Source organism: Talaromyces proteolyticus, assembly GCF_021365285.1.
Source record: "Talaromyces proteolyticus strain PMI_201 chromosome Unknown BGW36scaffold_5, whole genome shotgun sequence".
Classification (NCBI taxonomy): domain Eukaryota; kingdom Fungi; phylum Ascomycota; class Eurotiomycetes; order Eurotiales; family Trichocomaceae; genus Talaromyces; species Talaromyces proteolyticus.
Window position 1 is genome coordinate 2,535,196 of NW_025764281.1, and position 22,458 is coordinate 2,557,653.

The 22,458-nt window shown below is 45.0% G+C and overlaps 7 protein-coding genes across 7 annotated transcripts; 3 read left to right on the top strand and 4 right to left on the bottom strand.

Moving 5' to 3' along the window:
- Positions 1–684: 684 nt before the first annotated feature.
- BGW36DRAFT_377476 (short-chain dehydrogenase) lies at positions 685–1,729 on the top strand. The gene has a single exon (XM_046216007.1). It carries the CDS (start codon positions 754–756, stop codon positions 1,516–1,518), a length of 765 nt encoding a protein of 254 aa, XP_046073676.1. The 5' UTR covers positions 685–753; the 3' UTR covers positions 1,519–1,729.
- Positions 1,730–2,379: 650 nt separating this feature from the next.
- On the bottom strand, positions 2,380–3,817 carry BGW36DRAFT_396767 (putative oxidoreductase; the record flags this gene model as incomplete). The annotated part of the gene is made up of 3 exons (XM_046218210.1): positions 2,380–3,434; positions 3,501–3,634; positions 3,711–3,817. 3 exons carry the CDS (start codon positions 3,815–3,817, stop codon positions 2,380–2,382), a joined length of 1,296 nt encoding a protein of 431 aa, XP_046073677.1.
- A 740-nt stretch (positions 3,818–4,557) lies between these two features.
- On the bottom strand, positions 4,558–5,858 carry BGW36DRAFT_319034 (UbiA prenyltransferase family-domain-containing protein). The gene is made up of 2 exons (XM_046212606.1): positions 5,592–5,858; positions 4,558–5,534 (listed from the first exon to the last, which is right to left on the bottom strand). The coding sequence occupies exons 1-2, from the start codon at positions 5,664–5,666 to the stop codon at positions 4,644–4,646; spliced, it is 966 nt and encodes a 321-aa protein (XP_046073678.1). The 5' UTR covers positions 5,667–5,858; the 3' UTR covers positions 4,558–4,643.
- Positions 5,859–8,777: 2,919 nt separating this feature from the next.
- BGW36DRAFT_293748 (putative cytochrome P450) lies at positions 8,778–10,433 on the bottom strand (the record flags this gene model as incomplete). The annotated part of the gene is made up of 3 exons (XM_046211028.1): positions 8,778–8,944; positions 9,001–10,212; positions 10,265–10,433. The coding sequence occupies 3 exons, from the start codon at positions 10,431–10,433 to the stop codon at positions 8,778–8,780; spliced, it is 1,548 nt and encodes a 515-aa protein (XP_046073679.1).
- Positions 10,434–12,259: 1,826 nt separating this feature from the next.
- Positions 12,260–13,746, top strand: BGW36DRAFT_294387 (RGase E; the record flags this gene model as incomplete). Its single annotated transcript, XM_046211093.1, has 4 exons — positions 12,260–12,883; positions 12,940–12,978; positions 13,028–13,229; positions 13,280–13,746. 4 exons carry the CDS (start codon positions 12,260–12,262, stop codon positions 13,744–13,746), a joined length of 1,332 nt encoding a protein of 443 aa, XP_046073680.1.
- A 256-nt stretch (positions 13,747–14,002) lies between these two features.
- BGW36DRAFT_294099 (putative GABA permease) lies at positions 14,003–15,970 on the bottom strand (the record flags this gene model as incomplete). The annotated part of the gene is made up of 6 exons (XM_046211061.1): positions 14,003–14,118; positions 14,182–14,572; positions 14,634–15,253; positions 15,310–15,457; positions 15,659–15,804; positions 15,856–15,970. The coding sequence occupies 6 exons, from the start codon at positions 15,968–15,970 to the stop codon at positions 14,003–14,005; spliced, it is 1,536 nt and encodes a 511-aa protein (XP_046073681.1).
- Positions 15,971–17,022: 1,052 nt separating this feature from the next.
- BGW36DRAFT_426891 (putative alcohol dehydrogenase) lies at positions 17,023–18,175 on the top strand (the record flags this gene model as incomplete). The annotated part of the gene is made up of 2 exons (XM_046220329.1): positions 17,023–17,829; positions 17,882–18,175. The coding sequence occupies 2 exons, from the start codon at positions 17,023–17,025 to the stop codon at positions 18,173–18,175; spliced, it is 1,101 nt and encodes a 366-aa protein (XP_046073682.1).
- Between the last annotated feature and the right edge of the window lie 4,283 nt (positions 18,176–22,458).

Consider the following 22,458-nt stretch of genomic DNA (forward strand, 5'->3'; position numbering starts at 1 on the left):
ATTGAAGAAGAGGATGAAAGTATTTCAATATTCTGGAGATGATAGATACTTTTGGACGTATGCAATTTCCTAGCCGATGAATCAATCTTCGGCATCAGAAAGCATCTAATCATGCCCTGCTATGTAGGGGTTCCGGAGCTACAGCCAATTTCCCTTGTATCGGAAATAAGAGTTGATTTTACCTTGTGTAAGAAACTTTCAGATGCGGAAAACATGCCCTGTTAGGACGGTTTTGTGGAGTTATAGCCAATTTCCCTTGTATCGGAAATAAAAGTTGATTTTGCCGTCTGTAAGAAGCTTGCAGAATGCGGAAACTATATTGAGGGTGGTTTAGATTTATCCAATTGATCGTTCACCGTTCAACAACCCATATATCACAGGCATATGTATGGTAGATTTGATTTAGGTGGCCGGATATAATGACCTAAAGCCGATAAGCGGGTCTAAACTATCCAAGGCGGATATCCAGCGTTAATTGTGTCTATAGTGCAATTAAACACGCTTAGAAATAACCCCGCACATGAAATCAAAACATTTGGAGTCCTAGAAGGGATTTCGTCCGATGGAGTTATCTTTCAGGTATGTCAGACGGCGTATGATAAATTGTAAGTTAAGCGGTTATCCATAATGTGATATAAAACATTCAGCGAAGAATCATATAATTAAGTTCTTTTATACCACATGCTCAATTATACTTCAAATAAAACTTTTCCTCGCCCATATAGGACCGAGACCTCCATAATAAGAGAAACAATGCCATCCATCGCCGATCAATCAATCCTCATCATCGGTGGTTCATCCGGTATCGGCCTCGGGGTTGCCCACCTCGCTCTCGCCCAAAAATCTCGTGTGTTTATATCCTCATCTAATCAAAGTCGTATTTCCGGTGCAATTGAATCCCTCCGCAAACTATACCCCGATGGTGCTATCGAGGGCTTTCCGTGCGATCTCAAATCTGCCGACGTCGAGTCCAACCTCGAGAAATTATTAATTGAAGTCATTACCGCGAACAACGGAGAGCTTCTCAACCATGTTGTTTTCACGGCAGCTGATTCACTTCCCATAAAGCCTCTCTCAGAGGTAGACCTCTATTTCATTCGTTCAGCTGGACAAATCCGGTTCATGGCCCCTTTGCTGCTTGGGAAACTTGCTCCTCGATTCATAAAGCCAAGTTACGAGTCCAGTATCACGCTTACTAGTGGTACAGTAGCTAGAAAGCCAGTTCTTCAATGGCCTGTCATCTCGGGGTATATGTCTGGTTTGGAGGGTGTTACTAAAAGCCTTGCTCTCGAATTGAAGCCGATTCGGGTAAACTTAGTTATGCCTGGAGCCGTGGATACCGAGCTTTGGGGAAAGGGGGAGACGCGGAGAGCTACGGTTGAAATGATGAAAAGTATGACGTTTCAGGGTAGAGTTGCATTAGCTGACGAGATTGCGGAAGCATATATCTATATTATGAGAGATACAAACGTGAATGGGGCTACCTTGAACACTGACGGCGGAGAGGCTTTGCATTAAATGGGGTTAATGGCATTCGAGGTCCTTTTTCGTCTATATCTAGTCATTCATGAGCAATATGAATTTTCAAACGGCCCTGAACAATAAAAACGCCTTTTTCGGGTACCGCGTTTCTCATTATAAAGATTGTATCCAGCGAAGTTCGGAGCGACAATGTTTATGACCATGAATCTAGACAGTAATCGAAATAGCAGTTGCATGCTTCTATGGCGAACAGTTCGTTGTCGCACTTATTCTCAATTCCCACTCAGTAACTTGATTAGAGTACTAAAATGGTGGAATTTATTCGTCCAGAATTGCGCCATATAAATGGGCTGATCCGTGATTCGAGGGCATAACGGCGATGTGCCAGATTCAATTTACCATAACCGAGTCCACCTACCTCCCCAGCTTTCCCTCGATAACCAGGTCAAAATTTGCTCCTCCACACGGCCTTGGAGGTCATCTAATGTCCCGCATTGTACTGTCAATGCTTTCGCGAAGTTTTGACCACCTAATATAGATCGGTGCGGCAAGGAGTAATTCACCATGGAACTCGGGGTACTTTTGCGTCCGTAGAGCTTGCCCCCAAACAACAGTCATCACGTAATGTAAAGGGTGCAGATCTCGTAAAATATAATTATTGTACTTCTTCAATGAATGAAGTCTACTTACTACAATGTAATGAGTTTGGGGGGAAGGGGAGGAGGGACAATAAAAAACAATAACTAGGTAACATTTGAAGACTACCAGACGATTACACCTTCAACAAAGACTCGGCACTTGTTTCAATAGGGCAGTGATAAATATAAGAGTAATTACTTACAATACATACTTTCCCAGCAGTAACAATGATCATTTTCAAATATCTACTAGTAGAGGCTATGACTCCAATGCACTTGTTGGTCGGATCTCCAAGCCTCCTTTCCTATACGTCTCATCGACTACCTCCATCTGATTGATGCTATCTTGCCTGTCGATCCATACCCCGCTGCCATTGCGGCCTTTAACACGGTTGACAAATTCTTCGAGTTGGTATCGATATGTCGTCCACCAGTCGGCACCTTGACGGCCGTCCGATTTGTCCAGCCAGTCGTAAGCCTTTACGTTCTTCTTCTCTGTCCATGATCGCACAACTTGCAATTCATGTCTAATGACGTGTTTGTCTTCAACAATAATACAATGATAAATTTGCGGAATGAGATGATTCAGCATGGTGACGGTTCTTTGGACGGTATGAGTCTCTCTCTCGCCGATCTTTTCATCGTAGATATGCTTTTCATCTAATTCAGCGACGCATTTCGGCCACCCGAAGCTTGGGAGATTTCGCGTCCACGATGAAGGTAACAACGGCCAACCTCCAGTCGTTTTCATGTCAGCGACTATGCGACCTTGGGCTCCGCTTTTAGACTTGTAGGTTGCTGTTACAGCTTCGTCGATTTGGTTTGAGTCCTCTTCCCTTGCTGCTGATCCTTTATCTACTACCATTCGGAAGTTGGTGGATTCTACTTGCGGATGCTGGTCATCGAAGATTTGCCGAATATGTGAAATATTGTACGTTGCAAAGTCCATTGTACAGCCGCCAGACAATGAGTACTTCAGACGAATATCATCACTGGATAAAAAGCCTTTCCACAAGTAGGATTGACTATATGCGCTTTTCACGGGACCTGCTAATGGGTCCTTGTGAATCAGCGCAAGAAACTTCTGCCATGCTGGGTGGAATCGGTAGTGAAAAGCCTCTAGCAGCACAGGCGCATCGTCCGCCTTCATTTTGGAATGGTTGAAAAGTCTCTTGGCTTCAATTGCATTCGAAGTAGATGGTTTTTCAAGTAAGACATGTTTTCCAGCTTTGATTGCACGAAGAGCCCATTCATAATGGTGTGAATTGGGCAAAGCAATATACACACAGGAAATTGATGGGTCATTAATGAGATCTGCCACAACCCGATGTGAGCAATTCTCGCTCCATCAATGCCAAGTTGCCTGAAAATAGAACATACCCTCGTAAGTGCTATGAACAACAGGAATGCCGTGCTTTTTTGCGTAGAGTTCCGCTTTAGCACGATCTCGGGCAGCTACACAGGCGACGAGAACTTCGGGATGCGACTTAGCAGGTAGAATCAACGCCATGGGCCTAGATGGGAATGTTAAGAATGCATTAGCGGCTATTGTACGTATTTCGTGCGGGATCTGGCAGGTTACAAGCTTACGCGATAAATGAGGCACCCAGCACACCAAATCGCACTGGATCATCTACCTTCGATGATTCAGGAGGGGATATGAACCCGGTATAAAGACGGTTTATGAAACTTAGCATTGCGGACATAAACTTGACAACTAGCTGATTGCTTAATTAATGTCTTTGGAAGCTGATAATCCAAGGGATTTATTAGAAAAGGAAACCGGAGGTATAAAAATATCTCTGTCTGTCAGCTTTGCGGTGAATTTATATAGTTGCGAAGAGAAATTATCATCCACTAGCAATTTGTCTATGAAGAGTGTGGCATCAATCAGCGGGTTGACTGTATATGTAATCAAAGGATGATGTCATGTCCACGATATCCTCACATATATCATACAGACAATACAGCCAATCATAAGACGTGTTTTTAAACAAATATACTACCACGTTGATGAGGGGAAAAAGTGAGCTATTCACAGCTAATAGTGATCATATTCACAAGTATTCCGTATTAGACATATATTCAAACATCAATAGCATAGTAACAATGTAACATAAGTTATTGCGTAATACACTCGGCCCATCAAGCTCATTCCGACAAGCTATTGAAATCAATATAATTAATATTTAAAGCATCTATAGAATGAAAAGTGACCAGGTAATAACATAATGTCACAAAGTTTGTAGAACGTGTGCACAAAGAGGCCAAGTCTGTAATGACTACGAAGGCTTCAATGTTGTGCTTACACAAACGTATTAACAAGTACAAAACAAAATTTTTGAAAGAGGGTAAGCAATATCTGTGTTAATAGAACGATAGGTACATAGCTATGTGTACTTTGATGCGGACTGCTCCTGAAGTTTTAAAGGTATTGAGAAAATATCAACTCAAGATGAAGAGAAACGGACAACAATGAACAATGTGAGCATGACCATCTCTTGGAGATTATCATCACATGGATTATAGAAGCTTCATGGCTGGAAGCTGCAACATGATTGACACCCAGATACAGTATAGATGGAAAGAGCTTTTATCGGAAGCATTGTCGGTCTTAGTCACGAATCTCAAACCAGTAAAACCACCCAGCCCGAGTGTCAGAAAATATGCATACAAGGGCAAGTGTAAGCAAAATGGGCAGAATACAGACCAGAAAATCAAGCTGCAAGCAAGTGTCCAGCGGCTGAATTTGGGACCCATTATTAGGGGTATTGTGGTACGCCCCTTGAGTGCATCACCGTCCATATCACGGAAGTCTTGGGCGTGGATGGTGGTGAGAATCATAAGACCAAAAACCAACATCCACAGACGAGCATCCCGGGTATCAGTCTGATTGGAAACAATAGTGAGACTACCGAGCGCGTAAAATATGTAGCCGCCAGCGGCGAGAAGATTGCGCATAAACCAGTTCTCATTACCGCCCTGGTTATCGTACGCCCAGTATAAGACAAACAGTGCTACAGTCTCCTGCAGGGCTCCGGTGACATAGCCGATTATCAAGCTCAGCACGATCATGGCTTGCAAGAGCCAGGATGCTTCAGTAGGATGAATACGACCGGATGCAATGGGTCGAGAAGGCTTGTTGATCCGATCTTCTTCAATAGACTCGGGAGAGTTTTGATTGTTGATGTCAAATACCATAAGTACTGCCCATAACCATATCAGTGCTCGGGGAGAGTTGTGGATTACAGTAGAAATAGGTAGAGGGTCGACTGTTAAAATCGAATTTGTGAGAGAGCCCAAGATAGCAAATGTCATGCCTGGCATCATCACTGTTGTGATATCTGAATAAAAGAAAAGATAAATTGTATATGCGTGGAAGAGAAGAGATCGATTGCTGCGAAGTAAAGGTGCCTGGTATTTCAAGCTGTTAGCAAAGCATGTTAAAGTGTACTGGTGGTATAGACAAACCCCTTTAGAATCTAAATGTTGTGACTCAATCTGATAAGACTGGATATGGGACGGCATAGTCCTTGTCGTCCACATGTTGGTGAGTTTTGTTGTTACTTTGTTTCAAGAGGCACGTTTTTGATTCTGTTAATGGAGGTTTCGACAAGTTGTATAAAAATGAAAATTGGATATAAAAGGATGGTATAAAATTTAAAACGTTGTTTATATGGCTGAGGTAGCAGCCGTACTAATTTTGCTCATTATCTTCTCGTTGATCCTAATCGATAGGCAGATAAATGTACATTTATCAAAGATTCATATCTAGGAAAGAGGCCCCAACCTCTCCTTTTATGTCGTTCATTATGCTCCACAAAGTCTAGATCAACACTGGATCCGATCTCAGCTGATCTACATATATCATCAGAAAGAGTGGGATTCTCTAAGTGGCACAGACTATCTGAATAGCGATTTACTTGTCTATCTCTTTCACTGGATGCTATGTTACATCCAACCTATCTATCGATTGCTTCATTTTTGAAAAAACTATCCCAGATAACCAGATAATTCTGGATGCAGATGTGGGGTGCATGCATCGGTTAAATCCGTCTTGTCCATGAATGGATGTGGGATTATGTATCCAGAACAAATCATTGCTCATTGCAGTAAACACTCTGCCTTGACGCGCATATCAATCGTTGACAAATTAATGAAACCTCATCTCTATTATTGAGTTCTTGTAGGCAAGGTCCAGAACGAAATTATCATGCGGGACGCTGAAAATGATCTGAGTTGTAAAAAGCAATTTAGATTAAACAGCCCAATAAAACCATGAAGGGGATTATGAATTGGTGATCATGGACAAGAACGACCATTCGGAAAGAATGGAAACAACTCGATAGGGTCTCAGTTTCCTGCATTCCAACTACCGGGGAACCCGGTGATCATGCGGTGTGAGTGATTCTCCATTCATTGGTATCATTAAATCTCCGTGGACTTGGCGTATATACAATGGATTGATGCACAGCCACGAATGCCTAAAAAAACGAACTTGCATTTCGATAGTGTGACAAGATGTCCCGTGCTTCATAATAAGGTGGCACAAAGCTCTGCAGAACCCGGTCTTTCGGTAACTAGGCTCTGATTTAGTAAATTTTTGCTTTTTCTTCAAAAAAAACAAAAACAAAACACACCTAATCATTTATGTTGAGGGTTTCCAAACCCGGCACCCGGTAATAATATACTTTACTAGTAAGTCATCTACTCGTAAAATGAAGCAGATGGCCGATGATCGATAATAAGCAGAATTATTGATTTCTTGCTTTGTAGATCCTAGTGCCTCGAACGTCTAGACTCCCAATAAAATGGAACAATAAGTTGTCACGAGAAGGATGAAGGGTGAAGAAAACCTTAGGATAGCTCTGCTTTTTCCAAATAGTCCACCCAAATTCCCCAGCTTAATTCTCTTTTACCAGGCAAGTATAGGATATATCCCTAATAAGTCTAGACTGACTCATCCCTCTGTAGTAACTTGTTCATCCCCAATCTTTTTGCTCAATCACCGATTTCTCGTTCTCAGTTCCGGACGGTTACACGTGCGGTTCGCAAGGCCCCGTTGCACTGCAAGGGTGATCATCGTGCTACGTAAGTCATATTCGGTTTATTCCATAATCCAACGCACGGTACACTTTCCTAACCAGAAAACTGTCCAGAGACACCAGATTATTTGTTCGGGGGATCAATCTAATGTTGTTAGTTGCATCTGGTTTATCGGGCTTACTCGGCCTAGAGGAATCGCTAGTTGCTTCACCATGTCGATCACCAACTACATCGGCCGGGCCAGCTTCCGATTGGTCACCAGTTTGAGTATGACCAAAGACTGGCCCAGCCATCGGATTTCTGGGTGGGTTCAGAGGAATGGATGAAATAAAACAATGCATGCAGGCTATAATTGTTTTGTGAAACGTGCGGATGCTGTGCTCATGGTAAATAGTTACCAGTTCTCTGGGTCGTTTCATATGCATTAGCAGCATCGAAAATAATAATTGTTAGCTCCATATCCTACGCAGGGGATGAATTGATAACTTGAAAGAATTGGAAAATGCAACGTCACTTGATAGATATTAATTCACGGTTGAAAGCAACCGTTGCGTTGCTATGTTATTAATACATACCGTATTTGACTAAAACTAGAACTCATGTCGCAGAACTTAGGCAATGTGGATTATATTGGTGGGGATCTCCTAATACCCTAGCTCGATCGAGATTTGAAGACATAATTAACTAGGTTACACATCTAGATTAAGTTTTGGAAATTTGTCATTGGCCAAAGCTCAATAATCCGAGTCCCGAATTATTGTTGGCATTCCTTAGCTTATTGACAATATATTCATCCAGTATAAATGTGCGAAGCACTGCCAAATTGTCTACTCTTTTGGATGCCTACATAGTCCTGAGCGGCTCTCTACGAGCTTTTGTCCAACAAGGCCCTTTTGAATTCTGTGAGTTTTCGTTTCAAGTATAATGGCCAGCTGGCCAAATCACTAAAAAGTAGGTTACTGATAAGATCTTCAGTCGCAGCAGGTGAAATCGTCTGATTTACCACGTTACCTTCCATCATTTGATTGTTGTTATTGCCGAGTTCTTCCTATCGAAATGACCCGTGGTTACTATGGCTCTAGATAGATTAATATTCGAGCCAGTCGGGTTTCTGGAATACGCCTGAGAAAGTCCTTAGATGTTAAATCTAAACAACTCTCTGAAAAACGACCTATATTAGCTCTATCGTATGTGATTGGGCTATTAAGATGTCCTGTTTAGCTCTCCCATTTTGGGTCTTAGGGCTTAATCCCTCCCGCGTACGATTTTCCAAGACCTTTAGACATATCAACGGATATTCCATCTTATGCTAACGTCTTTTACGCCAAAAGAATTACAACCCGGATAGACCGGAGACTTTTGGTCAAGTAGTGAAGAATCTTCAATCTTATTATGCAACACACTTTCAGAGGATTCGTTTCATTATAGCAAGCCGTGGCAGGTCTGCCTAGTTCAGGTAGATAAAGAATAAATGCCCAAAATGTTCTAATACAATTTAATATTACCAGGCAAGGCTGCCATTGCTGCCCAATCTTCAAAGATCAGCCCGAGCAAGGAGCGGGATACCTGAACAATTATCACAACCTATTTGCCAATATCATGTTCTAAATGCTAGAATTTAGCCTCGTGTAATCTTACCTGCACCCCTGTTCCGCTTCTATTCTCAATCGCATGATGCAGTCGAATGCGTCCGTCACCTTCTTCCATGTTCTCCATCTTGTCAAATCTCTGACAAAATCTAATGACGACATAGCCGGCTTCGGTGAATGCAAATTGTTCTAAGCCCCGCAGTCAGATAACATGTCTTTCAAATATGTAAAAGAAAAGCACTTACGGCCTAAGCATTTTCTATCGCCGGCCCCAAAAGGAATAAACTCCCACCCAGGTTGCTTATCCTCGAACCTTTCGGGCCTGAACTGCTCCACATCCGGCCCCCAAAGATCTTGTCGATGTTGCATGGCGTAGGTGGGAATTAGGATTTGGGTCCCCGCCGGGATAAACACCTTACCATTGCCACTCTCACCACCACCGACAGGTAGAGTTGTGTCGCGAAGGGCCACTCGTTCGTTCATAGGTATAACTGTGGCAATACGAAGTGCCTCTTTCATGACGTATTGCAAGTATGTGCAGTTCCGCAAGACGTGAAAGTCAACTTTCGACTGAGTTGGGTGGGCGCCAAAAGTGCGAAGGACCGTTTGGCGCAATTTCTCAAATACCTCTGGATGACGAGCAAGAAAGTAAAAGACCCAACTTAGAAGGGAACCTGTTGTATCGCGCCCAGCGACAAGAACATTTAATGTCTCACCGCGTAACTCGTCGATGTTTCGCGTGTCCTTGGCTAATTCATCCAACAAAACAAACTTTTGCTGCTTTGGTTCATCATTGGGGCTTCTTTCTTCCTTCAGTTTTGACAGCCTGGAGGCCACGATGTCATCTACCCATCGATGGAGAACACTGCATGACGTTCGGAACTTCTTGCTGTTGAGTAGCCAGTAGAACTTGTCAACTTCAATGCGCCTGTGGACAGCCATCTTGGCGTTATGGAAATGAGTCGCCATTTCGATTCCATCTTTTGTGCCTTGCTGCGAATTGACAGACTTGCCGTAGAGAAACTCAGATGCTGTGTCGAGTGTAAAATTGAAGAATAATGGCTGCAGATCTACTTTATCAGTCCACTTCGACTTTGGCTCAACAATTAGCCGCGTCATCAATGCCTGCACGTGTCTTTCCTCTCTTTCAATATCAGACACCACATCTCGTGAGAACTGCGGGCGCAGGCGTGAGCGAGAATGTTTCCAGTCCCAGCCTCGGGTCGTAAAGATACCCTTTCCAATCATCGGCATCCAGCTCATCTGCCGACAAACCGAAATGTCAAAGTCACTGCTCTGTGTGGAGAAAATAGCACGCATGTTCTCGGGGTCTCGGGTGACAAATATCTCGTAGTCGAAGATAGGAACACGAACAGTATGGCAATCTGGTGAGATGCTGTTCATAGTTTCCATGATATATTGGGGGTTACGGTCCTCGTTCGTCGCTTGAATTGACTCTAATAGATATTAGCTCTCGCAATCAATAAAGTGTTGAGACTGATTACAGACCCTTCTTGAGTGGAAGACCAAACCCATTGGTAAGTTGAAATACTGGTGGAGGAAGACATCCTAACTCTGCTTCTCTTTGTCGGATTCTTCGCTTTCGATTTTTCGATTTGATTATTTTATAAACAATGGTCACGATGACCAGTAGGATGAAAAACCAGAGCAAAAACATTTCTCGGACCACTAAAAGAACAGGAATAGTAAGAGGCCGATTGATTTGAGAGAATAGTGAAGCAATTAATAAATCTATTGCTTTATGACGAACTCGAGGTTATTTGGAGATTCAGGGGTTCAGACCCGCATGGCTGACTGTAAATAAACAAGTAATCATTCACTTAACTGATACGTCGCATCTTTGTAGCTCATGCAAGGCTATTAATGGCACAAGCAATTAACTAGTCCGCTTGCTGTCCTATCTGCCTTCGTTTATCTCTTTCGAATCTGCGAGGGGGTCATGCAGGAACTCCCACTATTAGATATATACTGTTTAGGTAGGCAATGACTTTAGTACCTGCATCCCTTTATTGAGTTTTTAGATAAGTTTCCAGTGAATTAAGTGTGAAGATGGGGTGAACGATGATATATAACACTGACCTCCTGCTTACGGTTTCTGTTTACATATAAAACAGCCTGAAAAAGCGGAGCAGTGTTGTACGTCCCATGGATTGACATTATCATAGGGAATTATACAAGAGCGAATTAATTCAAAACTGTCCAATGTCGACATTAAGATAAATCAGCGTGGCGTTGGATAGTTCAGACGGAGTAAATATGATCTGTCCTTTTTTATCCCTTGCGTGTTTACCCACCGTAACGATTGGGAAACCGAGCAAAGTCAAGACAGTGATACAGTTAAGATATATCTAGTATAATACTCCATCGCATACAATAAATTTTTTCTGAAAGAGAAAAGGTATCTGGTTGCCTTATCTAGAGTGTCAAGTTGGCTAAATGAAATCACAATGAACAAATTACTGTCATTCCCATTCAACCCATGTATACCAATGAATGATCTCTTTGTGTTGCACCCTCTGTGCATTACATATTTCTTCAATAGTTCTAAGATCGTCATTGAACCGTCAGTAAACTATCGCTGGGCATGTCAATCAATTGATATAAGCGAACCAAGCTTAATATTCTAAAATCCGTCAGTATTCGAATAAGCGCGCAACTATTTGTTCCAAGTGTACTAAAATGAGGTCAGTAGTGAAATGGACTGAATTTTAAAGGTTTCGTTTCATCTCGGAAAAATTCCCAAAGAATTCTCCGAAGCTGCAAGTCAACGTGATTATCATTCTTTTCTGAAAGATCGGTGCTTCGGGTCAGCGACATCCGAGTTTAGATGAAACAGCACTAAAAGAGCATAGAGCTCCTCCGCAATTTCACGGCTGGCATCCCTGGTTTAGGTTCGGCTTCTGCTTAGCTACTTTAGCATCAGTAAATGGCGCCCCCGCAATCTATTCCAGTGAAACGCTAGACGACTCTTTTTTCTCCACCAATTACTATAACCAAAACAAAGTGGTCTCTTATTATTCATCGTCTTAATCAAGCTTATGCGGGTTGAGTGTGCGATGGGACAAGTGAGTTGCGCTTATCAATCTCATACTCTGGAGTTTGGTACCTATTGGTGGTCTGCCTTTCTCCGGAGCCTTGGATCATCGTCGCTCTATACTTATTTTCGATCATAGAATAGGTAGGGTGGCAGGGCGAAAGTCAGGTAAGATATATGCTTGTGCTGATTATTGCGTAGTTAAGAGAAACGCAATACTATTTCCATGCGATTCCGCGCTGAAACAAAATGCAAATGGATGGACTTTCTCCTGGTTTCCACCCGTCCGGGCCTAATTCGATTTGGAGTGGTTAGGTTTGAGCTAGTGTGGTGTATAGCCTTCATAATTTTATATAAAAAGTCAGAGAGTTGTTTTTACTTCTCAACCTTCGTTTATTTGTCAAGTATAATATCTGATCACTGACTCAGAGGGTCATATAGAGTCGACTATGCACTACATACTGGCATTCTCACTACTGCTGCTACAGCAAACAGTAGCTCAGCTGTCTGGAAGTGTTGGTCCATTAACAAGCGTGTCAAGCAAGAAAGCTACCAAGACTTGCAATGTTCTCGACTATGGCGCCAAAGCTGATAAGGAAACTGATCTTGGTCCCCCACTGACTGATGCCTTTACGGCCTGTGCATCGGGTGGTCTTGTTTACGTCCCCTCTGGTGACTACCTACTTAATACTTGGGTAACTCTAAGTGGTGGTACGGCCTGGGCCCTCCAGATTGATGGAATTATTTACCGAGGAGGCACCAACGGAGGAAATATGATATATATCGAGCATGCCAGCGACTTTGAACTGTTCTCTTCTACTTCATCAGGCGCTCTCCAAGGTCTTGGATATGAATTTCACGTCGATGGAAATATTTCCGGTCCTAGAATTCTGCGATTGTATAAAGTCACCGACTTCTCTGTCCATGACCTCATTCTTGTCGACTCTCCCAGTTTTCATTTCAGCATGGATACCTGTGAGAATGGAGAAGTTTATAACATGGCAATCCGCGGTGCCAATGAAGGCGGTCTGGATGGAATTGACGTCTGGAGCGACAACATTTGGATTCACGATGTAGGTGCTCATTTGAAAAGAGCTCATGTATCTTCGCTAATACAGGACACAATTAGATCGAAGTCACCAACAAAGACGAATGCGTCACTGTCAAGGTATGTACAACCTGATGAATCCACGGACGAAAAATACTAATAACAACAGAGCCCAGCACACAATATATTGATCGAAGACATCTACTGTAACTGGAGTGGGGGATGTGCCATAGGCTCACTCGGAGCAGACACAGATATCAGTGATATTATTTATCGTTACATTTACACCTGGTCTTCTAACCAGATGATGATGATAAAGTCAAACGGAGGAAGCGGTACACTCGAGAATGCTGTGTTCCAGGACTTCATCGGTAAGCATCGTCACCATTCATTCTTTTCATGTGCGTACTAATACTTTTAGGTCATGGAAATGCCTACTCACTCGATTTCGACTCGTACTGGTCTTCTGAGTCAACTCAAACTGGCGATGGAGTGACTTATAAGAACATCACATTCACCAACTGGCACGGCACCGAAGCCAATGGCGCCAAGCGCGGTCCCATCCGCGTAATATGTCCTGATGAGGTTCCTTGTACTGACATCACCATCAGTGACTGGGCTATGTGGACTGAATCCGGTGACTCGCAGACATACACTTGCCGAAGTGCTTACGGAAGTGGCTTCTGCCTACGGGATGATTCTGGCGGCACAAGCTCGTATACCACCACGTCTACAGCGACTGCTGCCCCCAGTGGGTATTCCGCCGCGACTATGGCTGCTGACCTGGCGGATTCCTTCGGCACTACTGCTAGTATCCCCATTCCTGCCATTCCTACCAGCTTCTTCCCAGGTCACACTCCTATCAGCAAGTTGGCTGGAAGCTCTTAATTTAAATCTAGCTTACTGCCATTAACATGCATTGAAAAGAATTTGTTTAATTTTAACGAGAAAAAGTTCAGTAGATAGTTATACTTTATTGGCTTCCGCAGCTGGATTGCCTTCCAATACAATTATTCTGAAATGATGTAATGTGTTAGAGCTAATATTTCATTGTGATCTAAATCTAGAAATCCATTTGTTGTCCTTGATTATAAAGTATTTAGGCCGCCTATATTGTGATCCCGTTTCAAGACATAGTAGTTGATTATCCAACAGTCGTCTTCGGGCCAGTGTACCATTTCCTGGCGAAAAGAACATAATACAACCAAGCACCAAGCCAGAGAGCTCCATTGATAACGATCGTGTAGTTCATTTCATCGGCTAAAAGAGTAGAGTTAGCTGATAATTTCCATAGGAGGAAAATGTTGAGAAAGTATGACATACCCGACGGATCGGGTCCCCCAGTTGGGAACATGCTCAAAATAATTGCAAACAGCAAGTAGGCAACCGCCGTAATAGCAATGGGCTTACTCAGGAAGCCTGTATAGAACACGCCAGGACGGAAACGACCTGTCTTGTCACCCCATATTAAACGGCAGAGAATGGGGACGCCCCAAGCAAGGTCATTGCCGGCGACGGCGAGAGAGAAGAGGGCGTTGGAGGCAGCTTGGTCAATGAGGGTCAATAGGCCGATAATGATGGCTACGAAGGCAGAACCCCAGATGGTTCGAACTGGCTGATAAAGGACTCGTTTACTGACGTGTCTGAAGAAATTTGAAAATGGAAGAGCACCGTCACGAGAAAAGGCCCAGGTTTGGCGGGATGCCGCGATAAGCTAGTGTTGTTTGTTAGTTGTGTGTAATGGTAAGAGATAGAAAACTATAAGGAATACGAACAATACTCAGTCCCATGAAGAATTGGACGATTGCTACAACTGCCATGAAACCCAGAGCACCAGACTTTCCGAGCGAGTCATAGTATATTTGAGCCATTGGCTGGCCGAATGCGCTGCCGAGCAAGTTGTTCAGGTTTTGGTCCATGCAAGCAACCATAACAGCGAGCGACAGGAAGCCTAAAATACCGCAGAGGCCGCACGATAGTATAATACCCATTGGGACAGCGCGACTGGCATGGGTGGCCTCCTCGCTCATGTGAACGCACGAATCGAACGCACCAATGGTCCAGATAGGCGACAGCCAGGCGAGTATGAAGGTCCATCCTGTTGGCCACGTGGTGAGATTTTCCACGTCGCCAAAGACGTAGGAGCCAGAGTTAATAGGGACACCATTTTTATGGTTCCCAATAGGCAAAGCAATGACTGTGGCGACGACGAGTCCTATATTGAGGAAAATACAGACGGATTGGATCTTGTTCATAATGCGACCACAAAACGTTGCTAGAATCGCATGAACCACCACACAACCGAGATAGGTCGCATAGATGACAGGCCGCGAGGCGGACCATTCGCCATCTCGAGCAATCGAGATGAGGGAGAGTAGCATCAGCGCGAAGCCATCTATTATTTATTAGCATGATTATACAACTGATAGTGTGGCAAGTATATGTGCGTACAGTCAATCGAGCAAAGACCACCTATCAGGCCCAGAGTGTTGCTGTACCCGACTATAAAACTGAGCGGATTACGCCACCTCTCACTCGCAAAGTAGTGAGTCCAGAAGTATAAACCACCAGCTGTAGGCATAGCACTCGCGAGATCGGCCTGTCGGAATTAGCACATATCAACTGATCTTTCACACCGTAGCCTTACCATAGCTAGACCAACAAGCAAGATGAAAAAGCTAGCGACAAGCCATCCTACAATCATCTTAGTATATTTGTATATATCACATGCCGAGAGTATTCAAACACACCCTAGCTAGGTTAGTCGTGACGTGGACACAAGGGCGAACTTCACACATACCCAAACCATGCCCACGGGTCCTGCCGGAATCGAAAACGACAGAGTCGATGCGATGGATGGCAACAGGGCCATAATGCTAAAAGCAATGGCAAAGATCTCGATCGTCGAATACTGACGTCTCAATTCCTGCTTGTAGCCCAGCTGGGCTGAGGGTGGACGTTAGCAACTGCAGCAGTCATCACTCGCAGGACACCTACCCAGCAGCTCGTTATCGCCGGCCTCGACATTTCCCTCTGCAATAATGGTGCCCTCAACCGGAGCCTCCTTCACGTCCGATGGCGGGCTCATTCGTTTCTCCAATTCTGCCGACATTTTGTGCTGGTCCTGGGAGTATGGGCAGGGTAGAAAGGCATGCGACGCGCAGACCAGCCTTTATCACCGTTAGAGGACTCGGATTCTTCCGATGCGATTCCGCGATATCACGCCAGCAGGCTCGAGCAAGCTCTAAGGCTTAAGCGGTATTCAGACGGGCCACATGGATGCTGGCCCCTGCTTATCAAGGGATCAGGGGAGCGTCTGGGCGCCATTATTGGGCGAGCGCGCGCCTTATCAGCGCCTCTGCAAGTTTGCAGTGCCTATCTCGGCTGCTGCAACCAGTCAGGTCGATCTCACGCTGCAGACGTAAGTTAGATGTTGTAAGTTATAACTTACTCCAGCCGTTAATCCGAGAGGAATACTGGCCAGTTCCGCCTTCTAGAACACCAGACGGCATTGGAGCATCAAAGATAACGAAAGTCAATTATCATATCGTACCGTACGTACACCAATAATCGACTAGGATTATATGTCATACAAAATTCAACGAGCTTTAGTCCCGTGACTAGTGGCAGCTTCAAATTCCATGTCTGTAACGATCTGAGGGATGTGGGAATTCTGATCTAGTAGATAATTAGCTCGTCGCCTTCGCATAGAGGTGCTAACAAACATGGAGGAAGAATCGCAACAATGTACTCCTCTGTACGGAGTGGAGCTCTCCCCGCCCGAACAAACCTCGGCTAGTCGACGTCACCGCTCTCGTCGTTCACTGATAATGATCATGTTGCAGCATCCAGTATTACTATATGCCCCAGCGAACAGCGTCAACTGAGAATATTCGTCTAGAGAGAATTGCAATTCCAGTGCGTCAGCAATTGGTGGGAATCGCGGGTGTTGCGGAGTGAGCTTCGTCTTGCAATATTATTAATCTCATCCCGACGTCCTCGGCTCATGCTCATCGCAAATGATATATCAAGATCAATTACACTTCTCTTCCGATCCCATTTATAACATTTGAAATCACCTATAGTCCACAGCACAGTCGCTGAAAACGGGAGTTGATACGCTCTGACAACTAATTTGTCTAGTTCTTGCTGCATACAATCACAATGCCAAAGGCAATCTTCATCAGTCCGATCGACGGTAAACCCGGCAAGCCCGGCCAGGTCTACTACCCCCTCGTGCAGAGAAATGTCCCTCAAGCGACGCCTAATGGCAGCGAGCTCCTCATCAAACTCAGTGCCGCTGCACTGAACCACCGCGACCTGTTCCTCCGTCAACACCTCTACCCCGGTCTCTCATTCGACGTCCCGCTGTGCGCAGATGGCGTTGGTACGGTCGTCGAGCTCGGCTCGGGTGTGAAAAACCAGGCATGGAAAGGCAAGCGAGTGATACTCAACCCAGGCACGGGCTGGCGCGACGACCCCGACGGACCGGAGGATCCCAGCGGATACAAAATCCTCGGCGGCACCAAATTCGACCCTCGCGGCACGCTGCAGGAATACGTGGTTGTTGACGAATCAGAGGTCGAGGAAGCGCCGTCGCATCTGTCAGATGCGGAGGCAGCAGCGCTGCCATTGACGGGCTTGACGGGCTGGAGAGCTCTCATATCAAAGGCCGGGGAGAAGAACTCGGCCTCGGGTGCTGCAGTGCTGATCACTGGTATTGGCGGTGGTGTTGCGCTTATAGCATTGCAGTTCGCCGTCGCGAGGGGGGCTTCTGTGTATGTGACTAGCTCAAGCCAAGAGAAGATTTATAAAGCCATTCAGCTGGGCGCAAAGAATGGTGTCAATTATAAGGAGGAGGGATGGGAGAAGAAACTTCTTTCTCAGCTTCCGACTGGGAAGAAGGCATTCGATGCTATTATCGACGGAGCAGGTGGTGATATTGTCGAAAAGGGCACCAAGATACTCAAGGTAAGCAGCCTCTCATTCATAATTATAAATAGCATCGATTAATTCTGTCTAGGCGGGTGGTGTAATCTCGGTGTATGGAATGACGGTGTCCCCCAAGATGCCGTTCCTCATGCAGACGGTGCTGAAAAACATTGACCTCAAAGGCTCGACCATGGGCTCGCGTAAGGAGTTCAAGGAGATGGTAGACTTTGTGAAAGCGAATAAAATCAAACCAGTTGTGTCGAAGACGCTGCAGAGTAGTCTCGACGACATTGCAGGTCTTGATTCTTTGTTCGACGAAATGAAAGCCGCGAAGCAGTTTGGCAAACTTGTGATAGTGTTTGGGGGGTCGGGGAGCAAGCTGTAATGCACACCATTTCCATAACATTTGAGCACATGAGGATTATATATAATGAATGATGAGTTGATGCTACATACATACAAGTACATCAATATGTAGTTGACGTGGACGATAGATACAGCTTAGGATACATGTATCGATCGGATATATTTTGATTTGATAGATATTTATCATAAATAGGATTTGGGAACAAAATTTGAACGTAACAAATATATAAAACTTGACAAATTCGACGGTATGAAATTCTCAACCCTACCAAATGACATTAATCAATTGATGTGTAATCGTCTCATTCGCTACACATGTATTCACAGCAGGAACTCAACTGCTACAATAGGATTCAGTTGATCACATTTAAACGAAGGTATTGTAGAAAACAGCATACGTCCATGATATTAATTGACGTAGAGGGTTGACATTTACTATCAATCACTACCCTTAATCAAGCATTGCTCAACCTCAGTCACTAGTGCTGGATAATATATTAGACTGACCGTCCAATTGGTGCATGTTCATACCCCTGGAACACTGAATCAATTCTGCTGCCCTAAATCTCCCCTAGTTTCCTATAACGTCAATACTTCCGGAAGCCTAGCAAAGTTTAATCAACCGCCGCAGCGCACCACTCAGGTTCACTTTCTACTCTCCAGCCAAGGAGGAACTAATACTAGTGTTAGTATTCGTCGCAACATCTGACCTTTTTGAAGCGATGATCCATGGGATGCCACTAGCTGTCTTTCCCCCGGGGTGGCAGAGAATATTCAGCATTGTTATTCTTCTCCGTGATCGGCCTCACGATTTCCTAATACAGACACATACAGACATAGACGACCGGGTGGAACCGACAAACCCTGCAGAAGAGAATATTTGCTCAAATCGCGCAGCTGCATGGCCTTTGGCTAATTGAACTTTCTTCAGGTAACTTTATGCTTAGTTGAGGATTTCATTGGTGGTGGATTATCGCCAATGCCAATGCCAAGTTGCCAACCCTCGACACCGCAACTAGCCGAAAAAAAGCTGCCTTATTATTTCCTAAACAGTTCAGCTTAGAATATACAATTCTCTTGGCGAACGAACCTCAGTACCAATTCAAAATTTTTTTATTGATTTGGGATTGGGAGCTCATGTGGGTTCGATACTCCGATGGTGGATAAAAAGGTTTGTTCTAACTCGGGACTCCGTGCTTCTATGGAACTAAAACCGGGAAAAATTAGGAGTATTTTGGTACTGGCACCATGATCGAGGAGGAATCAGATAGTCTGATTGGATCGCATTTCACGCATCCATAGACTCCATACTTGGTACGATGAAGTCTGCACAGCGATCAATTGCACAGTTTGTCGATAACGTTAGTCCGATGGAGAACGGTTAACAAGCTGTGAGAGCCGCGGTGAACATACTCGAAGCGGAGCCATACTCCGTACCCTGCACTACATGGTCAACTAAACAAAACAGTCACAAACTTCTTTGGTGTTTGAGGTGGCGCAGCATTTAGCTCTGAAGCAAAAGCCGAGAATGGCCCGATCTTGAAACGAGACAACACCCCTTTTCATTTCATCGCTCTGTGTATTACCTTGCCCCCGCGCCGGATGAGTGAACGGCTGGTTCCAGATTGATGTCATTATCCACATGGTCCAAACATCGCCTTAGCTCAGTCTACCGCTTCGACCTCGTACATATAGTTTAACTTATACGGTTATACGGGGAGTACGATTACGAGATAAAGCCCCAGTGCGCTAGCCTGACGTCAATAGCACAAATCAATGACATGGCTTCGAGGAACAGCAGTTACGGATTTTTCCCTTTTCCGGGCTTCGATGCCAATACCGTAGTGGTCCGATCAAAGGAACGATGGACGCCGGTATCATGCACGGTCGATCCATGGTCGGGGACGCTTTTCAGTCTGGGAGCTGAAAATAGGACACTGCTGCATGTGGCAGGCGATGATTTGGCACCGAGCTGCCAAGGGTAAGGTGTTGAGGCGATCTCGTGATGATGGAAAGTTGATGTGTTGACAGTGAGCTTGGATCAGCATGATCAATGTTGTATCGAGCATTGAGCAGGTCAGGCAGGGTAGTAGCAGCGTAGCATCGGGGCGACAGTAGTGTCCGCGCTACGGACATCAACGGTCCCCCACTTGAGCTGGAAGTACGCTAGTCTGTATTTGCTCTCGCGTGGTGATCCGGTAACCAATTATATAGTTGGGACAGCGGGTCCGCGTGCCTTGATTTAAAAATAGACCGCATTAGCGCATCGTATGATGCCCGCCAGCCTTATCCGGAATAGGCTATTGCACTAGTGTTCCATATATAGTGTGCAGCCCAATTGGAGTTGACGCACTTGCATCTCGTTTACGCCTGCCAATCAGCGGCCGCACTCTACTTCGGCTTCCGGCACGGCCACGACCCCTTTGGCTCTCTTCCCACAAGGGCAAATCGTGCGCTCTTCGATTATTGTTGTTGCCTGAGGTTGCTGTTGCGCCGTTGCTTCGTTGCTTATTTTCTTGACCTCTGTTGGCTAGTCGACCTGCTAGGCCCATTGATAGTCTGTTTAGCTTTTTACGTAGAGTAGTAAACAGGCTAAATGATCATTACCCAACGTCATGATTGGCGTGCCATGTGTTTGGAGTCAAATTTTTGGGGCGATGACGATGAGACTTGTCCTTGACCTTTTCGACTGCCCACCCAAAGGCTCAACCAATCTGGTGTGTTGTAGCGTGCTACGTCCAAAAATATACAGTTATGATATGTGAATCGCCGAATTATCCGGCAGGCACTTGTCGTTGTGATTGGGCCAGCTAAGAATAGAGAATCAGGACCAGATCATCAAGAGTTTGGTGACCTTGCAGTGTGCAGCTGTCCTTAGGGTTTTCTTTGTTGCGCGGCGACTGGGGATTAAGAACGTTCGCCTCATTTTCTGGGAGTCGTGGGAGATGCATGGTTTCGTGGCTACCATTGTATGTAACCATTGTCGAGTTGACTGATCATTGGTGCGACCAGCTGACTGGTAAGCCGATCAGCGTTGGCCCTCACATACAGGACATGATACGGCCGAGATGATCGGCCGCTAATTGTATCATGATGTCGAAATCACTGTGACCGATGGCTGATCATCGATGGCCAATACGAAAATTATCCCAGGATCACTAAATATCCCTATCTCCTGATGGAAGGGCTGAGAGCGGATCAGGTGACATCGAGTGCATGTGCGAAGCGGTGAGCTTGCTCTTTGGGACATGTGAGTATATCCCCGTCATTGTCTTGCCTTACGCGGTTAGACCCTTGCAGGGGCTTGTCTGATTAATCATGATTTCGTGCTAGCACAGGCGCTAGTCTGGAATCAGCGTCCATCGGTTTCTATGTTTAGAACCCATTGCTTGCTAATAACATTTGGCAATATGCTTGGGCCGGTGATCGGGTAGTAAGCGATATCCGTGTTTAGAAAGTAGAGACTGCATCATAGTCAGCGCACGACAACACATGCTGCATGCAATAAGAAGATCAACGATTGGCGTCGGCAGTTGCCCGAGTCCTGCTCGGTGTCTGTTCACCCATTGATCAACTTTCATAACTCCCAGTCGGATTTCTGATTATCAGGGCAGCCGGCTATTCGCCATCACCATTTCAACGCCAGCTGCATAAGCCGGAAGTATATCTAGTAGGCATGCACAAGTCAGTCGACTAGTCAGAAGCAGCCACGAGATTTAATTGTTATTGGCTCGTCGACTCTGGCGTCCACAAGCTCAATGATCAATGATCTAATCATCAATCTTTCAGCTGGGGGTCGATTCGATTCGATTCGATATTTGCGACTTTGCGTGGACCACTGGTGACGGAGCGCAGGCCGCCCTTTCGGCGAACAACTCAACGACCATGGATTATAACATCAAGCATTGCAATAAGAATGACTGCTGGCATATCTGTTAGCATGACAGATGGTCCGTGTGAAGCGAGGCGGTGCTGGCAGCCTGCCCGATTGGGGTAGCGCGCAGCAAGGAAAGACACCGAAGTTTGCAAGTTGGTCAGCCACTCTAACTGTCTAAGTAATTAGTAAGGACTCAGTAACGAAGCTAACAAGTCCTGGTTCGAGGGGAACTGCTTAGTGCAGCACTTCAGGTAGTAGTTACCAAGTAGGTAATAGGTAGTGCGCTTACGCTGCTAAATACAGCTGGTCGTTTCTTTTCTCGAAGCGCGGCGGAAGGGTGATTGGACCGCAGCAGCCAGGTCGCAGCTAGGTCAGACGCAGAACTGAATCACGGTAACATTGACAGCGAGAGCATAAAAATAACT

Excerpts from the sequence above, each read along its gene's own strand:
- BGW36DRAFT_377476 (XM_046216007.1), top strand. The coding sequence starts at position 754 with ATGCCATCCATCGCCGATCAATCAATCCTCATCATCGGTGGTTCATCC.
- BGW36DRAFT_319034 (XM_046212606.1), bottom strand. The coding sequence starts at position 5,666 with ATGTGGACGACAAGGACTATGCCGTCCCATATCCAGTCTTATCAGATT. Across the intron at positions 5,535-5,591 it reads AACATTTAGATTCTAAAGGG|GCACCTTTACTTCGCAGCAA; the intron begins GTTTGTCTATAC and ends TTGAAATACCAG.